At 53.8% G+C, this 16,020-nt stretch overlaps 1 protein-coding gene across 5 annotated transcripts in view; it reads left to right on the forward strand.

Annotated features, from left to right (window-relative positions):
* CTIF (cap binding complex dependent translation initiation factor) overlaps nt 1–16,020 on the forward strand; it is a 266,106-nt gene that overhangs the window by 165,910 nt on the left and 84,176 nt on the right. For 3 of the 5 annotated variants that reach the window (XM_081262627.1, XM_081262626.1, XM_081262629.1), the window contains 2 exons: nt 7,534–8,026; nt 10,405–10,704. In XM_081262627.1, the coding sequence (XP_081118753.1) occupies nt 7,534–8,026; nt 10,405–10,704 (793 nt within the window). The remainder of the gene's footprint in view (nt 1–7,533; nt 8,027–10,404; nt 10,705–16,020) is intronic. The other 2 variants (XM_081262628.1, XM_081262630.1) reach the window with 1 other exon arrangement.

The raw sequence follows: 16,020 nt of genomic DNA on the forward strand, positions 1-16,020 counted from the left end.
GAGCATTTTAGAAAGCAAGTTTAAGCATAAACAGAGCTAAGCAGTGCGGGTCTTGCCACCAACTCGCGGAGCAACCCCAAGGGAATAAAGCAACCTTTCTGAACCTTGCTTGTCTCATATCTAAAACTCTCAGATAATCCTCAAGTCACCCCTGAGGCAGGGGTACACGCAGCTGGGAGCAAGACTGAAGAGGTTAAATCACCCAGGCCAAGCAACCAGGAGTGGGCCAGCCGGGCTCTGAGTAGGTTGCAGCTGACTCCCTCAAGAAGGAGGAGAGTGTCCCCCTGGTTTTCCTTGTTAAGCTTCCCCATCATTCCACAAACCGGAGCTAGGGATGTGGCTCCGTGGTTAAGCGCCCCTGGGTTCAATCCCCAGTACCAAAAACATAAATAAAAATTCTGCCACTAAAGGCTCACAGCCAAGGGGCAGGGAAGGCCGGAGCCCGCGCAGGCGATGTCGAGGTGGGCCGGAGTGGAGGTGCCCGTGCTAGTAGTGAGCAGTCATCACTTTTCCTGAAGCAAGAAATATGAGCCCAGGCATAGCTTTAAAACCGCTTGCCCTCGGAATTTTGCTTTCAGAAAATTTTAAGCAGACCTACAAATTATGTGGTGAACTGTCCGACATTGAGAGAACCATAATAAGCCAGTGGCCCTTGGAATATCTAGTTGGGAACGATTATGAAATAAAAAACGAACAGAGAGACGTTTGTCTCCATTTGGACCACTGTTAAAACCATTTAAAAAAAAATGTGAAGTTATTCTCCCTACACCCACCTCCCAAAATGTAGCTGTGGTGTCCCGAGAACTTTATTGTTTTTTTATATTAAAAAAAAAAAAAGAGCAGTGTTAGAGTCAAACAAGACATCTGATTTCAGAACCCTAGGAAGAAAGAATAAACGAAATGAAGGATGGAAAAATCCAAAATCCCGACAATTGCCATTCTCAAAGCTAAATAAATGAACAGACCAAAAACCAGAGTTGACATTACTGGTGCTGAGCAGGTACCACCGGGAGTCCAAATGCAACAATATCACTCCTGTCCCCTAAGCCGTCCCCCTCCCTAGGAGAAGTCCCCAGGACAGGATCAAGCAGGTGGTAAGCCCCAGAGAGGCCATGTGTGCCCTTGCTGCTCTCCGTGCTGCCAAGGTAGGGGTCCCGTGTGCTCCCCGACCTGGGGCCACAGGTTCGTGTGTCGGAGACCAAACGCAGCCTCCTGGCCTGGCCCGGCTGCTGGGAGCAACAGCAACTTGTCCCAGTCCAGCCAAACCCCAACCCACAGGTCTCATGGGGAGCAGCCAGCTGGCCCTAAGAAGGTATCGACGAAACCCAGCGCCAGCAAACTCAGAAGAGAGAGGTACTGGTTTGGGCCGGCTCCACCAGTGACCACTGACAAATATTTGTGAATGGCCAGAGTGCGGAAGCCGAGGGCTCCATTGTTGGGGAACAAGGCCCAGGACCAAGCCTGCCCCAGCCATCTCAGCAGCCCTCTCGGCTCCTTCCTGGGCAGAGGACTCAGGCCTCCTGTGGTCTGAGTGGTCATTCAGCCCTGCTCTCCTGAGGGGTAGGTCTCATGGCACATGGGAGGCCGGAGGTGGCTGCTGGGTCCCATGATGAGTGGACAGGCTCAGCCCTCTGGCAGCCGCTGGGAGAGTTCTGCTGTGGGACCTTACTTCACTAAGCCTCCGTTGGCTCATCTGAACAATGGGAAGAAGGGTTCTTGATCTGACTGCTCGAAAGGAAAAGAGAGAGGCCTTGCGCCCCCCGGCCTCCAGCCAGATCTGGGCTCTTCCTACAGGATCATCCCAGTACAGCGCATCTGCTGGGTTGTTCTACATCCAGAGCCCCCTCTTATGAATCCAGTAGTCCTGCCTCTCTGGTCAGAAGGGGACACTTGAGGGTGCACTCCCTGGCTTCCTCTCCCACCTCTGGATGGCCCTCCACATGTACAAAGGAGCTGCCCCCCAGCAAGAGTGAGCCCGGGAACACCCACTAATACCGGAGGACCTGGCGCATTCTTGGTCACTGCTGATTTGGTGGGGCGGCTGGCTCCAGGGTCTTTTGAACCAGGAAGACGTGGAATTCCAGGTCATTCGAATTCCCAGGAAGGCGCAGCCAAAGTGCGACAAGACCTAACGGATTTCTTTCTGCAACCCTTGACCACCAGCCATGTACAAATTACTTCCTTCCTCTTCCAGGTGGACAGGAGTCGATTTCTTTTTTCTTCTCTCTTTGGGAACAGGGGGAGGCTGCTGGGCAGAGAAGGGAATCCCTGGCATCGCCAGTGGGAAATGAGACAATTCCAAGATAGATGCTGGGAAGGGCTCGGTCAGCCACTCTTCAGGGACATTTCTTGGGCCATAGCTACAGGCGCCACAAAAATTCTAAATAAGGATGACAAAAGTTGTAAGAATCGAATGCTATCTGCCAGGGAATTTCCAAGTTTCCCCTCTGGGCTAAAAAAATAACCCACATTCAAAGAACAAAGATAATGGAAAGAGAAAGGGCCCGTTAGTTAAAAGTAATTGAAAAATTAAAGGAGGATGAATTCACCAAAGGCACCCTGAGGAACCGGCATGGACCCTGGGTTCCTTTTTTTTGGCAGTGCTGGGAATGACCCCAGGACTTCTCCATCCATCAAGCCAGGCAAGGGCTCTACCTCTGAGCCACATCCACGCCCTCCTGGAGCTTCTGCTCTCTCAGGGTGGGTGCCTCATGCTCCCTAAGGAGGGAGTGGCCCCCAGAACTCAAGGGCATTACTGTAGCTCTGGGCAATCTAGAGGCCACTGGGAGGAGCTGGACTCAATGGTCCTCTCTGCCAACAGGGGCCCAGCTCTCCCGGGTGCCATGCTCACGGTCCTGATCCCATCACACCCGGGGAGTGAGACTGAAGATTTCAGGTGTGTCAGGGATCACAGAAGGGTTTGGGGGGATGGAGGTGCTTCCTCTTCCACCCCCCAGTGTCAGGGCAGAGAGGTGCTTGCCTGGGAATGTCACCAGAACCCAGTGAGTTGGAAGGTGGATGACGAAGATGAAAATACCACACAGGCCTCCTGAGGGTGCCCAGGACACCTGGTCGTGGGATTCAGTTCAGTGTAACAGACTGCATAGATCTTGTTATAATGATCATTAGAGTAGGTACAGACCACTAAAAACCCTGGGCGCTACATATTTATACATACACGCATACACAATGATGAAGTCTGCCCACTTGTCTCAGCTGGCCTCTTCCAGTCTTCTTTGCTTGGTCATTATGCGGTGGGGAGGCTGAGGACAAGGAGGACTGTCTTGTTACTGCCCAGTGGGGGCAGAGGTCCACATTCTGCACTGGGCCTTCTTTGACACCCAAAGGGGTTCCTCATGACTGCTGCAGAGATAGAGGTGGAGGGAGGGAGGGAGGGATGGATGGATGGATGGATGGATGGATAGGAAAGAGGAAGGACAGACAGAAGAAGACTCTGAAAGATGTTTGGAAGGCAGACAGGCCAGGGACCTGGGGACCTGAGGAATAGCACCAGGATGAGTTCTTTCAATTTTCTTCTTGGCTTCATATATCCCAGACTGGGATCTAAAGAAACCAGAACCCCAGAAACACCAGGAGGCATGAGCAAAGAAGCCCCAACCAAAGCTGACTCACTCCAGCCAAAGGCCAGGGAACGGAGCCCTCTAGGCAATAACCACTCTGCAGCCAGAAGCCCCAGAAGAAACAGTGGCCCCACCCACCACTCGGGGAAGACTTATGGAAGGACCTAGCCTGGGCCATCAGGATGGTATCAGAGAGACCAAGTGGAATTTCCATCTTGTGGGGTGAAAGCACCTCTCTCTCTGTGCCGTTGGAGGCCACTCGGGGAGCCAAGAATCCCTACCCCTCCCTGCAGAAAGGAGGTTCCCCGCCCCCCCAGCCCCCATCCATGCTGAGATAGTGTCTGGCGGCCTCGTGGAGAGTTGAACCCCCATTCCTTCCCAGCAATGATAAGGAGCCCCCTTTGGGTGCCAGAGAAGGCCCATTAGGGAAGGTGGACTTCTGCTCACACTGGGCGGTGACAAAGCAGTTCCCATCACCACCACCCCCACTGCACAATGATCAGGCAGAGCAAGATTGGAGGAGGCCAGCTAGGACAGGTTGAGTCTCATCATCGTGCCCAATGGTCCAGGTCTCAATGGAACATCGCTGGTCATACCCCCAATCAGAAAGATCTTATGTTGAATGGAAAAGAGACGATTAACAGAGGCCAACACCAAGCTGATAGGTTAGAATTATCTAGCGAAGATGTTACAGCGGTCATCACCAAAAAAACGTTCCAAAGAACACCCAGAAGTCCCGTTGAAACATGAAAACTCAGGTCTTGGCAAAGAAGTAGAAGATGTCAAGAAAAACCAAATGGAAGCTTAAGAGTTCAATGAAAAGTCCAACGAAAGGGCACAAACAGAAAGAACCATGAACCAGAGAGGTCACAGAAGAAATCACCCAGCACTAGGGACAGAGAAAAGGGACTGGAAGGGAACAAACTGAGCTTCAGGGGCCTGTGGGACCGTGACAAAAAGTCTGACATCCATGCCATTGGAATCCCCCAAACAGGAGTAAGTGTGCGTCTCAAGCATCACTCACAGACCTGTGACTGAAGTCCTTCCTGCGGTGCTGGCGGGAAGGTGGGAAGGCTCAACCTCTTTGGAAAACTAGATTTGTGACCACCATAGGATCCAGCATTGATCCTTGGCGTTGATCCAAGGGAGATGCAGACTCCATGCAGAGGACCAAACTGCTCTGCAGATGTCCTTCTGCAGGTGAATGGTTAGGCACACTGCGAAGCGTCCATCCAGGGACCGCCACCCAGTAATGGAGAAATAGAAATAGAAACCGGTCCAGGCAACAACCTGGGTGGGTCTCCAGGGAATTATGCAGAGTGAAAAAAGCCAATCCCAGAAATATCTGATTCCATTTATACAACATTCTCCAGAGTATAGAAGTGGAGAATGGATTCGTGGTTGCCAAAGGCCACGGATGGGGGTGGTGGGAGCGATGGGGGCGTGGCTCCGAAAGGGCACCCGGAGGACCCCTGGGCTAGGAGTGTTCTGTATCTTGGCTGTCTCGCTGTCAAAGTCCTGATTGTGACATTGTGCTATGGTTGTGGAAGATGCTAACGTGAGGGGAAGTGGGCAAGCCGTGCGTTATTTCTTACAATGCATGTGCATCTAGAATTGCCTCGCAATAAAAAGTTTAATTTCGGAAAATTAAATCATGTTCATTTAGAAAACATAAATAAAAGAAGAATCCACATCCCATCTCCCAGAGATAGCCACCATTAGCATTTTCGAGTGTATCCTTCCAGATTTTTCTAGGCAGATAAGCACTTGCCTTAAAGGACCCCTACTTCCCTCAGCAAGAGTGAACTATTTTGCTTCATCCTTAATTACTCCATGTTCAGTTTGGGCTGTGACGGATATCATTGTGCCTAAATCCTTATGCACATCTTTGATTACTTCATTTGGATACATTACCACATGTGGAATAACAAGGTCCAAAGGGGGCATTTATTAGAGGCTTTTGAAACAAATTGTCAGATTTCCCGCCGAAAAATTATATTAATTTCTACCCCTGATATACAATGTGCTGTAAATTACTTTTTGGGTGGAAACTAAAAGTCACATGTCTGTCCCTCCTTTGACCATTTTAATTTATCTAAAACCATGCCACTGCCTGGCGCGGGGCGCACACCTGTAATCCCAGTGGCTCTGGAGGCTGAGACAGGATGATCACGAGTTGAACAGCCACAGCGAGGCACTAAGCAACTCAGTGAGACCCTGTCTCTAAATAAAATACCAATAGGGCTGGGGGTGTGGCTCAGTGGTCAAGTGCCCCTGAGTGCAATCCCCAGTACCAGATAAATAAATAAATGAAGCCATGCTACCAAGTGGAAAGCTTTTCAATGGAAAATTTTTTTCATTAATTTTTTAGTGAGAAAGAAAGAATGCATTTAATCCCAACCCAAGAGACCCCCCCAAATTTTTACAGATAAAAATTTATCAAGTGCAGTGAAAGTGAGTTTGCTTAAGTAATAAGCAATCACTTGAAAGTTGGTTCATAAAGTGCAATTGCAGTGAAGGCCCCTTGTATGCTAGACAGGTCACATAGGAGGTGGAGACTCATTTTGGAGAAGGTGACGTCTCTCTGCCAATTTCTCACCACTGCATGACTTTTGAGGGGTGTGGCTATCTTGTTCCCCACCTGCGCTGCCGGTGACGCTACGGCATGGAAAACCTGGGGGTGACATTGAGATTGAACACGAGTGCTGGGAGTGGCAGGACACAGCGTCAGGTGTGGGCCTGGAAGCCGTGAGGATGCCCACCCCAACCCCACTCACCCTTTGACTTGCTTCCGGTCCACAAATCAAAAGGTTGTCATTCATCCTGGTGCAGAGCTCAGGTTTGTCTTGCTGTTCCCTCATTGGAAAAGTGTTGTCAAAATAACTGGGAGCCTGTCTGCCCCAAACCATCGTGTTAAATGTATTCATGTGCTGGGTGGCTAAGACAGCAGATATTGATTTCCTCTCAGTTCTGGAGGCTGGAAGTCCCGGATCAAGGTGTCAGCCAGGCTGGTTTTTCTGAGGCCTCTCTCCCTGGCCTGCAGATGCCATTTTCTCCCTGGGTCCTATGTCTGTGTGCAGCACCCCTGCTGTGTGTGCAGATTTCCTCTCACTAGCCAGGCATGGTGGAGCACTCCTATAATCCCAGCTACTCCCGGAGGCTGAGGCAGGAGGATCCCAAGTTCTAGGACAGCCTCAGCAACTTAGTGAGACCTCGACTCAAATTTTTAAAATAAATAAATCAAAAAAGTTGGGGGTACAGCTCAGTGGAAAAGCAGCCCTGGGTTCAATCCCCAATACCAGGAGGAGAAGAAAATAAATCTCCTCACATTATAAGGCTACCAGTCATATTGAATGAAGACCCACTGTGACATCCTCATCTGAACTTTTTAAAAAATATTTATTTTATTTTTATTTGTTGTAATTTGTTTGATAGTAGAATATATTTTGACATGTTATACATACATGGAGTATGACTTCCCATTGTCACGGTCATACATGATGACATCCTCATCTTCCCTTGATCACCTCTTTAAAGGCCCTGTCTCCAGGTGGTCACATTCTGGAGGTGGTGGATGGGGTCCACAGTTGAGTTTTCTCAGGAAACCCTGCTGCCAGAGGATACAGCAGGTGGCTGGCGACAGAAGCAGGAGGGTTCACCGTGTTTTCTACTAGATCGTTCAGATTTTGTTCCCTGTGCATGTGTATTTGTACATCTGCTAAATGAATAAAATGTGGACTTTAAGTGAAAGAGGAACTCAAATCTCTCTATGCCAGCCACCTGTCTGGCTGTTCTGTCACAAAGCCTGGTAGGTAGGAGGTTCTCAATCATTGTTTTTTGAGAGAATGAATAAAGGAGCAAGGCAGTGACTTCCTCCTCTGGTGTTCAGATGCGGGGACCCTGGCCGGCCCACCGGTGACCCCCCTCTCTGTCTTTCCCCTTCCCTTTGCAGAAGGCAGCAGAGACCTCCAGGGGGGAACAAGCCCCAACAGCACGGGGACCACCAGCCGGGCAGTGCCAAACACAACAGGGATCACCAGAAATCCTACCAGGGGGGCTCAGCGGCCCCCGCCTCAGGGAGGCCTACCCACCACGGCTACAGCCAGAACCGGCGCTGGTACCAGAGCAGCATGAAGCACCCTCCAGGGGACAAGGGGGAGGCAGGAGCCCACCGCAACGCCAAAGAGACCGTGGCCATCGAGAGCCCCAAACTTGAGGACACCCCAGGGGACACCAGGAACAGTGGCCTTGAAACCCCCCGCAGCCCTGACACCCTCACCCCAACAGCTCCTGAGAGGCTGCCACCACAGCCTCCGGGGGGACCAGAGGCCGAGACCAAGCACAAAGACAGTGTCCCTCCTGAGCGCGTGGGGGAGCGGCCCAGAATCACCCTGCTCCAGTCTTCCAAAGACAGGCTGCGGCGGAGGCTAAAAGAAAAGGTACCGGTAATTGACTTTTTGTTGTTCTCTTGCACCAGGGAGGACAGCGAGAGGTAGGCGCTCTGGTAGGTGGTCTCTGGCGGGAGGAGAGGGAGCTATGTGGGGGGGCTTCTGGGTGGATGCCACTGGGCCACCACCGGGCAAGCCATGGCCAGCTCTACAGGAACCCCTCAGCACATCCTGGGCTCCCCGCTTCTGGTCACCCCAAAGGTGCAGCTAGCATTGGGGAGGAGCAGGAGGGGCATGTGCTGGGGTGATGGGAGGGGCACAGGAGCATTTTGGGGGGTCAGAGTCCACCATGCTAAGGAACATTTGAGGACACGTGGAACTTGGGCAATAAGACGAAAGGCTGCTTCTCCCCAGTGTGAGTCCCTCGCAGGCTCTGTCCCTGCCAGGAGCCAGGCAGCGTGGGAGCAGGCTGGCCTCCACCCTGCCCTCCCCGACTTCATCTCCTAGCAGCCTGCAAGGGCTCAAAGGTGCCAAGCGAGGAGGCCCAGCCTCTGCGTCCACGAGTGCCAGCCTGCACTGATTGACCCGAGGACAGAGTACCAAGCTACCAGAAAAGGAATGGGGACTTGTCAGTGGTAGCATTATGTCCCTTGTGCCCGGTCTAGCGACCACTGCCCCAGCCCCTCCACACTCACCCAGGGCACAGGCACTGTTGCCGAGGAGAGGAACCCTCGCCGAGGAAGGCTGATGGCCACAGCCATCCCCGCACAGCGGGCAGAGCCTCCTGAGTCCTCCTTCTGGGACATCCCCACAGTGAGATGTACTGGGCTCCTCCTCTGGTTCCTTTTGCCTGGAAGCCAGGTCCAAGTTTCACCCTCAGGCAGAATAAGGCAGGGCACCCTCTTCCCAAATCAGCCCTTAAAGCTGAAGTGTCACACTGTGTCCCCTCCCCGCCCCAAAGTGCCCAGCCCTGCTCCTCCTTCCTGTGGGGACAAGGGCCACAGGCTGAGAAGAAATCCTCCCTCATTTCCTGACATCCCAAAGTGGGCCTCCTGGCTGAGCCTCCTAGCTGATGGCCGGCGTGTGGCTTTGCCCCGAGAGCTTCCAGGACAGGCTTCTAGAGCCATGGGGGAGGATTCTGAGTTCTCCAGGGGCCTGCCAAGCAGAGCGCAGAGCAGCATGGGGGACGCCGCTCGGGCTTTAGCATCCAGGCTCAGTCCTCACCCTGCTTTGGACTGGCTGGGTGACCGTAAGCCAGTCAACCACCTCTCTGAGCCCATTTTATTCTGCAAACTAGGTATAATATGCCCCCCACCACTTGCAAAGAGACTGTGAAGATTAAATAAGACACGTAACGTCCCTCATGGGTGTTATTCAACACGCAGACCATGGTCCTGCCGAGGGCCCAGGTGGTCAAGGTGGGGAGGTACGTGGAACAATGGAACAGATCAGGCATTTCTCTAGCACCCATAAATGAGTTTCAGGAATTGCCCAGGTGAGGCCTGTCCTCAGGAGGGTGCAGGCTCAGGCCCATGAAAAAGCTTGTCTTGAGAACAGGGCAAAAGCAGGAGGGGTATCGCTGTGTAACCCCGATCCTGCCCCTGGACTGGATTTCACATCTCAGCAGTGAAGTCGCCTGCATTCTTGGCCACCCATCTGCTGTTCTGAGTACATACTTTTGAGATAGCTAGATGCCATCTTGCTTCTTTCCAGCCCCTAGCCTGGTCTCAGCCAGTAAAACTCAAAGGGCGGGAGGGGTTTTAGTGACACTGTCGAAGATTCCTTGGTGTGTAGCATCTGTGTGCAGAGAGCCCTCAGTTCCATAGGACATAAAGCCAGGGAGGATTCCACAGGGAACCCTGTGCCCAGAGAACACAACCACCCCTGGGCATTGGGAACAGAAGGTTGTGGAGGACGTAGGGCCAACCGGGGCCACCTCTCACCCCTGCAGGCATTTTGTACCCTCCTCACCTTCCCAGCCTGGTCTTCTGCTCTCGTCTGTTTTGTTCAGATAAGATGTGTGATCATATTCCTTCTTTTTAAATCCCATTAAATCGGGGCTGGAGATATAGCTCAGTTGGTAGAGCGCTTGCCTCACATGCACAAGGCCCTGGGTTCAATCCCCAGCACCACAGAAAATAAATAAATAGATCCCATTAAATCCTTTCTGATAGGCAAACAGACAGACAAAACTCCAATGTATATGAGAATCCTGGGTAGGAACTAGAACTTGCAATGTCAACTAGGGTGTCACCAAGGCCCAGAAAAACATCAGCAAAGAGCATTTGGGGCATGCGGGCCCTTGGTGGGTAAGCGTTCCCAAAGGACCTCAAGTCCTTCCTCTGGGGTGACAGCCCGCACTCCCTCAGGCCACCCGCTTCCCACAGAAACCTCTGCTGCGCTCAGCCACGCTCGGTTTCCTCCCACATGCCCAGGATGAAGTGGCCGTGGAGACCACCAGCCCCCAGCAGAACAAGATGGACAAGCTGATCGAGATCCTGAACAGCATGCGGAACAACAGCAGCGACGTGGACGCCAAGCTCACCACCTTCATGGAGGAGGCCCAGAACTCCACCAACTCCGAGGAGATGCTGGGCGAGATCGTGAGGACCATCTACCAGAAGGCCGTGTCGGACCGCAGCTTCGCCTTCACGGCTGCCAAGCTCTGTGACAAGATGGCCCTCTTCATGGTGGAAGGGACCAAGTTCCGCAGCCTGCTCCTCAACATGCTCCAGGTAACCCGACACCAGCAGCTGCCACCTCATGCCCCCTGCCCCTCCGCACGCCGTGGGTTATTACTAGAGAGGAGGCTGCAAGTTCTGACCACACTTGAACTTGTCCCAAGTTCCTTCCTCCATTGCCTGATTAATTATAGAAAATCAGAAGGCAGTCAGGGGCGAGGGATGAGTGGCCGGCTTTGTGTGTGTTTGTGTGAGTGCTCCATGGTTACAAAGGACCAATATAATTTTATAGGTGCTTTTTGTTCAACCAGCATTTCCCGCTTTCTATTTTCATGATACGGGAGACGGCGGCTGGCTCTGTGCTTTGACCTCTGCACGTCTGAGCAGACGTGAAGTTGCGGTGGACCTCTCTCCTCTCCCCAGGGTCAGCCTCTCAGAGCGTGGTGGCTGTGCAGTTGTAGCTGGGACTGAGATGGGTTTGAGCAGAGCCTTGGGGGGACAGGACGCAGATGGCCTGTCTGCTGACGCACTGCAGGTCCTGGGCTGAGGGAAAGCATGGCAGCCCAAGACTGCCTCGTCCTTGGTGCATTCCCACTCGATATCCCTTCAGCTTAGCTCCAGTCCTGCTCACTCCTGCCTCCGTGGAGACCAGGTCCAGCCATGGTCATGGCAGTGCATGTGTGGTGGGTGTGGCCTTGTGCACTTAGACTGAACTCTGTAACCCCTTTGTCTCACATCTGTCTGCTCTTTCGTTGTGGGTGGCCGTAGGTGAACTGGTGGCATTGGGGATAAATGGCAGGTATCGTGGCATTGTGGCCTCACTAGGGCTGGGCAGAAGCCATCTCTCCTGCTACTTTGTACCTTAGAGATTAGTTGAGATATAAATCAAGCTGCTGGTTCAAATAAAGTCCAGTCACCTAGACATTGTGGACGTAGGATTGCAGAGCCCAAGAGACCACACGCAGGTCATTGGTCACTTGGGTGACCACAGGTCAATCATCTAAACTGCCACTCGTCTGGGAGTCCAAGGGGCTCCATTCACAGCTGCGCCTGGACCACAGGTGTAAACAAGGTAGCATGTCCACCTTCGTCTCAGCCACCTAGTTTATGATTTGCCGTCTTTTCGCTAAAAGCAAGAGGAGGTCACTTCTTTCTATCCACCTGCGGCTTGCCGAGCCCCACGCCTGCTGTCCGTCCTTCCTCTCCCGTGTGCCCCGGGCACTGTAACCTGAGCCTCCCTGGCCAGCCTGGGCTCCTCTCTCCAGCTCCAGGGCTGATCAGGTTCCCATTCCTGGATCGCCCTCGCTCCCCTGGTGATGAATTCCCGCATTACCTGAGGGATTTGCACATTGGGCATGTTCCTCGCAGGCCGGAATGTCCTGGGAGAGTGTAGAGGGTGACAGGCAGAGAGGCCTGTCGCCATGTACCACCAGGCACCGGGGAGCCGTGGACAAGCTCAGCCTTGCACTCGGCTTGGGGATTATTTCTTTTTTCAAACAAGGGCCAGGGTGAAGCAAGAGTTCTAGACCATGGTTGCCAGCTCCAAGTAACCCAGCCACCTCAGCGGCAGACAGTCCCAGGGCACAGGGTACCCCAGGACGCTGGCTGGCTGCAGAGGCTGCCCAAGATCAGGCATCTGTTTTAGCCACCCATGGTAAAGTGGCCTTGCCCCTAGATGTCCAGCAGAGCATCAATCCTGTGACTTCTCAGCCACCAAAGGGGCTCTGTGACCCCCTGCACCCACTTCCCTGTGAGTCACAAAATCTGCTCATTGGCTCAGGATGGCTCCAGGGGTCCCAGCAGGAAAGGCGCCTGTCAAGCTGCGTTTTACTCATTGACGTCCCATCCGCATCCCCCGGCTAACAGGTTCTCATAGGGTCACTGTGCTGGGCGTTCCCTGGGTGGGAAACGCACTGACCTGACGACAGGGCACCAGCCCAGACCTGGCTAAGGCTGCGCGGTCGGCAAGGGTCAGCAGTGGGAGCCCCGCCTTGCAGTCGCCCCTCAGGGTGCACCTTGTGGTCTGGCCCTGCTGGCTGCTAGAGATGAATTGGGCCACCGGAGGAGCAGAAGTGACCCATCTGGGCCTTTCCCTTTCACACATCCCCAGGCCTGGCTGCTGGATGAAGCAGTCCTTAGCACACCAACCCCCATCTTAGTTCTTGCCAACTGCTTCACCCCACATTGTAACTCTGTGATAGGTCTGTCATGAGTGACATGTGACAAAGGCCTACCCTACTGATGCCACCTTGTGTCTGGGGCAGAGGTGAACCAGTAACTCCCACATTCTGCTCTTGCCACCCTGCGGCAAGGCTGAACCTCCATCTGTATCCGAAGGGACACCTTCCCCATTCCTGCCCCCGCCACCAACTAAAATTCACTGCCCCTCGCATCCCAGATACCCGGCCCTTTGCCAGGGTGACTCATACTCACACTTTAGGTGGCACTTGGGCACAGATCGCCAGGGATCCTGCTGTAACCCCCTGACTCTGGGCTCCTATCACCAGGTAGTCACTAGCGTAAGTGTCCTCCTGTGTCAGGCAGAGGATTCGGTGGGCAGTGCCCAAAGGCAGCCCTGTCCTCTAGAGGTGTGCAGTGGGGAGCGACGGGGACTCCTCCCCGGAAGCCCAGGAGCACGCGATGCAGGGTCCCTGCTGTCATTGCCCACCTCCCAGCTCGGGAAGGCAGGGACCCCCTCTGCTCCTTTCTCTCTGTGTCCTGGGGCTGGCAGGCCTTGGTGGCCATGGGGAAATGGATGTCAGAAGAGGAAGAAGCTTACCCCTCTCTTCTCCCAGGCCATTGGCCCATGGACAGCTATGGTCCTAGCTAGAAGGGAACCCCTGGAGGCAGACACGACCCCCATTCTGAGCTTCAGGGCTTGTCCCCATGGTGTGACAGTAGCCATGGGCCTGGCTGGAGAGCGCGGGGCTCACCCCACAGGCCACCACTCACCACCTTCACCACCCACAACCCAGCTTTCCCGCGAGCTGCAGAGGAGTCCTTAGGGGTGTGACCAGAGGCTTCACCTAGGCCACCTCTGGCTTGCTGTCTTGGGAAGGCCACTGTCTGTGCTGCACCCTGAATACACGGCCCGTCCGCAGGGAGCCCAGCTGTCTGATTGGTCCTGCAGCCCAGGATGTGGCAGAACTTCCAGGCAGCATAGTTCAGGGTCACTCACCACCCAGACCAGAGAGGCCCAAGAAGAGCAAGGAGCAGGCTCAGCACCCACCTGCGTCTCTCCTGACACCCGCGAGAGGGCCCCTCGTCTGCTTCCGTTGAGTTTCTGCCACACCTGGTTGGGTAACTCTCCTGGCAGAGAGAGGGAGACCTGGGCCCAGCGCCCTGCCCTCCCCTTTCCCATGGGGTCCATGCTCAGCTCCAGCCACGCAAGGCCCACTTGGCTCTGTGTCTCTAGCCAGGCCCTGGTTCTGTTCTGCAGCCTCTGAGATGCTCCTCCTGTGGCCAGGTTGGCGGCCACGTCTCCGCCCAAGTTCTGAGACGCAGCTTAGTGTGCTGGCTGCAAAGGGGCCAGGCTGTGAAGTGCCCCTGAGCTCCGCTCCCAGCAGCTGTCTTGTCCCCAGGCCTTCCTGGCCGCCTGCTCCTGCTGCCTGGCCTTCGGTGGTGGGAGCTGGCAACACAGGAGGGAGAGAGGCCACTTCTTCTGTTATTCTCCAGCGGAGGCCCGAGGGACGTCAAGCTGGGGTGCAGCCCCCACAGAGTAGGGAATGGGGTATAGGGGGAGGTCAAAGGTCCTTCAGTTCTTCCCAGCCAGACCCACCAAATCCTCTCAGGGAACTTAGAACCACTACCCTCATGAGCCGTGACGGTGCCGTGGACCCCAGGGTCTCTGGACTCCTGTCACCAATCCCACAGCTCAAAATCAGTCTTGGGACTTTGTTAAAATGCAGATTCCGATGCAATGTATATGTGGCAGGGCCTGAGAGTCTGCATTTCTAATAAGTTTCCAGCTGATGCTGGTGAAGCTGGTCCAGGGACCACACTTGGAAGCAGCAAGGCATTGGGACTGGTAGTTTGAGGGTAATGGGTCAGCTTCACAGATGGGTAAACTAAGGCACAATCTCTTGTCAGTGTGACTGTCCACAGTGGGGATCCAGCCTAAGAATACTGCAAGATGACTGATGCTGGGTCATCTTTAGGTCTGTGGGTTCTCAGGTGCTCTCCATTAGAATCACGAGGAGAGCTTTTAAAACAAGCTGGCCCAGGGGTCCTACCTGACATTGAACTAAATTCTCAGGGACGGGACCCCAGGGCATCCTTTCCTAAAGAATCCCTCAGGTGATTCTAGGTTCAGCCAAGGTTGAGTGCCACCACTAGGGAGTTGGCCCAGAGACACCGGGACTCTCCGTCATTGTCACTTATGGACCAGCCAGATCTGCCCAGCACACCGTAAACCAGTCACAATCTGTCAGGTGCCGGGCTCTTAACTGAGTGATGCGCAGGACTCGGAACCCAACAGAGAGAACAGGGAGACCTTAGCTGCTGACACAGAGCCTCCTCCTGCTCCATGCCGTCCTCCTGAGACTCCTCCCCAAGACAGTAAGAGCCGCCCCTTCTCCCCCGCGGGCTCCGTCTCTCGCCCTCCTCGACTTCCCCTGGTCTGTTCTTTCTTGGCCTCATGTTGGTTGGATTGACCAGTACGTGTTTTAGAAAAGGCCTCACTTTCACCCACCTTGCCAGGCTGGGCCAGAGGCAGTGCCACCCAGGAAGGCTGAAGAAGTGATCAGCTCCCTAGCGTGGCCCACCTGACCCCACCCGGTCGCACCAAGGCCCCCCACCTCACTATTGCAGAGGTTTTGCGCATTGACTGTTTCCAACTTCCAGGAGAACGTGGGCTGCCCAGGGCAGAGGCCATCAGAAATCCCCCTGGATCCTCACCGGGGAATCGCAGTGCAATTGGAGGAAGGAGGAGGGCTCCAATTTCAGGGAGAAGTGAAGAATGAGTGTGCCTCTTTTTATGGGACCTTTGGAATGACAGGAATTGGAGGCCTGAGCCCCCTCCGCCCAGCACCGCCCCAGGCCTGCGGTTCTGTGGGTTCAGGGAGTGCTCCTTTGCTGAGATATGCTTGTGTAGTGCAAGTTCAAGCCCTCCTCTGTCGAAATGTGTGTGCCCTGTTTAGCCAAGAGGTGTCTGCATCTGAGCTATGCAGAGAGAAGTATTATTAGAGCAGGCATCAGTGTGTCTGTAACTGAACCCAGCCCTCCCTAGCAACCGTTGCCAACAACACATCTAACAGAAGGATGCGATACCTTTTTCTTAATTATTTATTTATTTATTTATTTCAGTTATACACAACACTAGAATGCATTTGGACATATCATACACACACGGAGTATAACTTCCCATTTTGG

This window comes from Spermophilus citellus (genome assembly GCF_964194105.1).
Source record: "Spermophilus citellus genome assembly, chromosome: 12".
Taxonomy (NCBI): domain Eukaryota; kingdom Metazoa; phylum Chordata; class Mammalia; order Rodentia; family Sciuridae; genus Spermophilus; species Spermophilus citellus.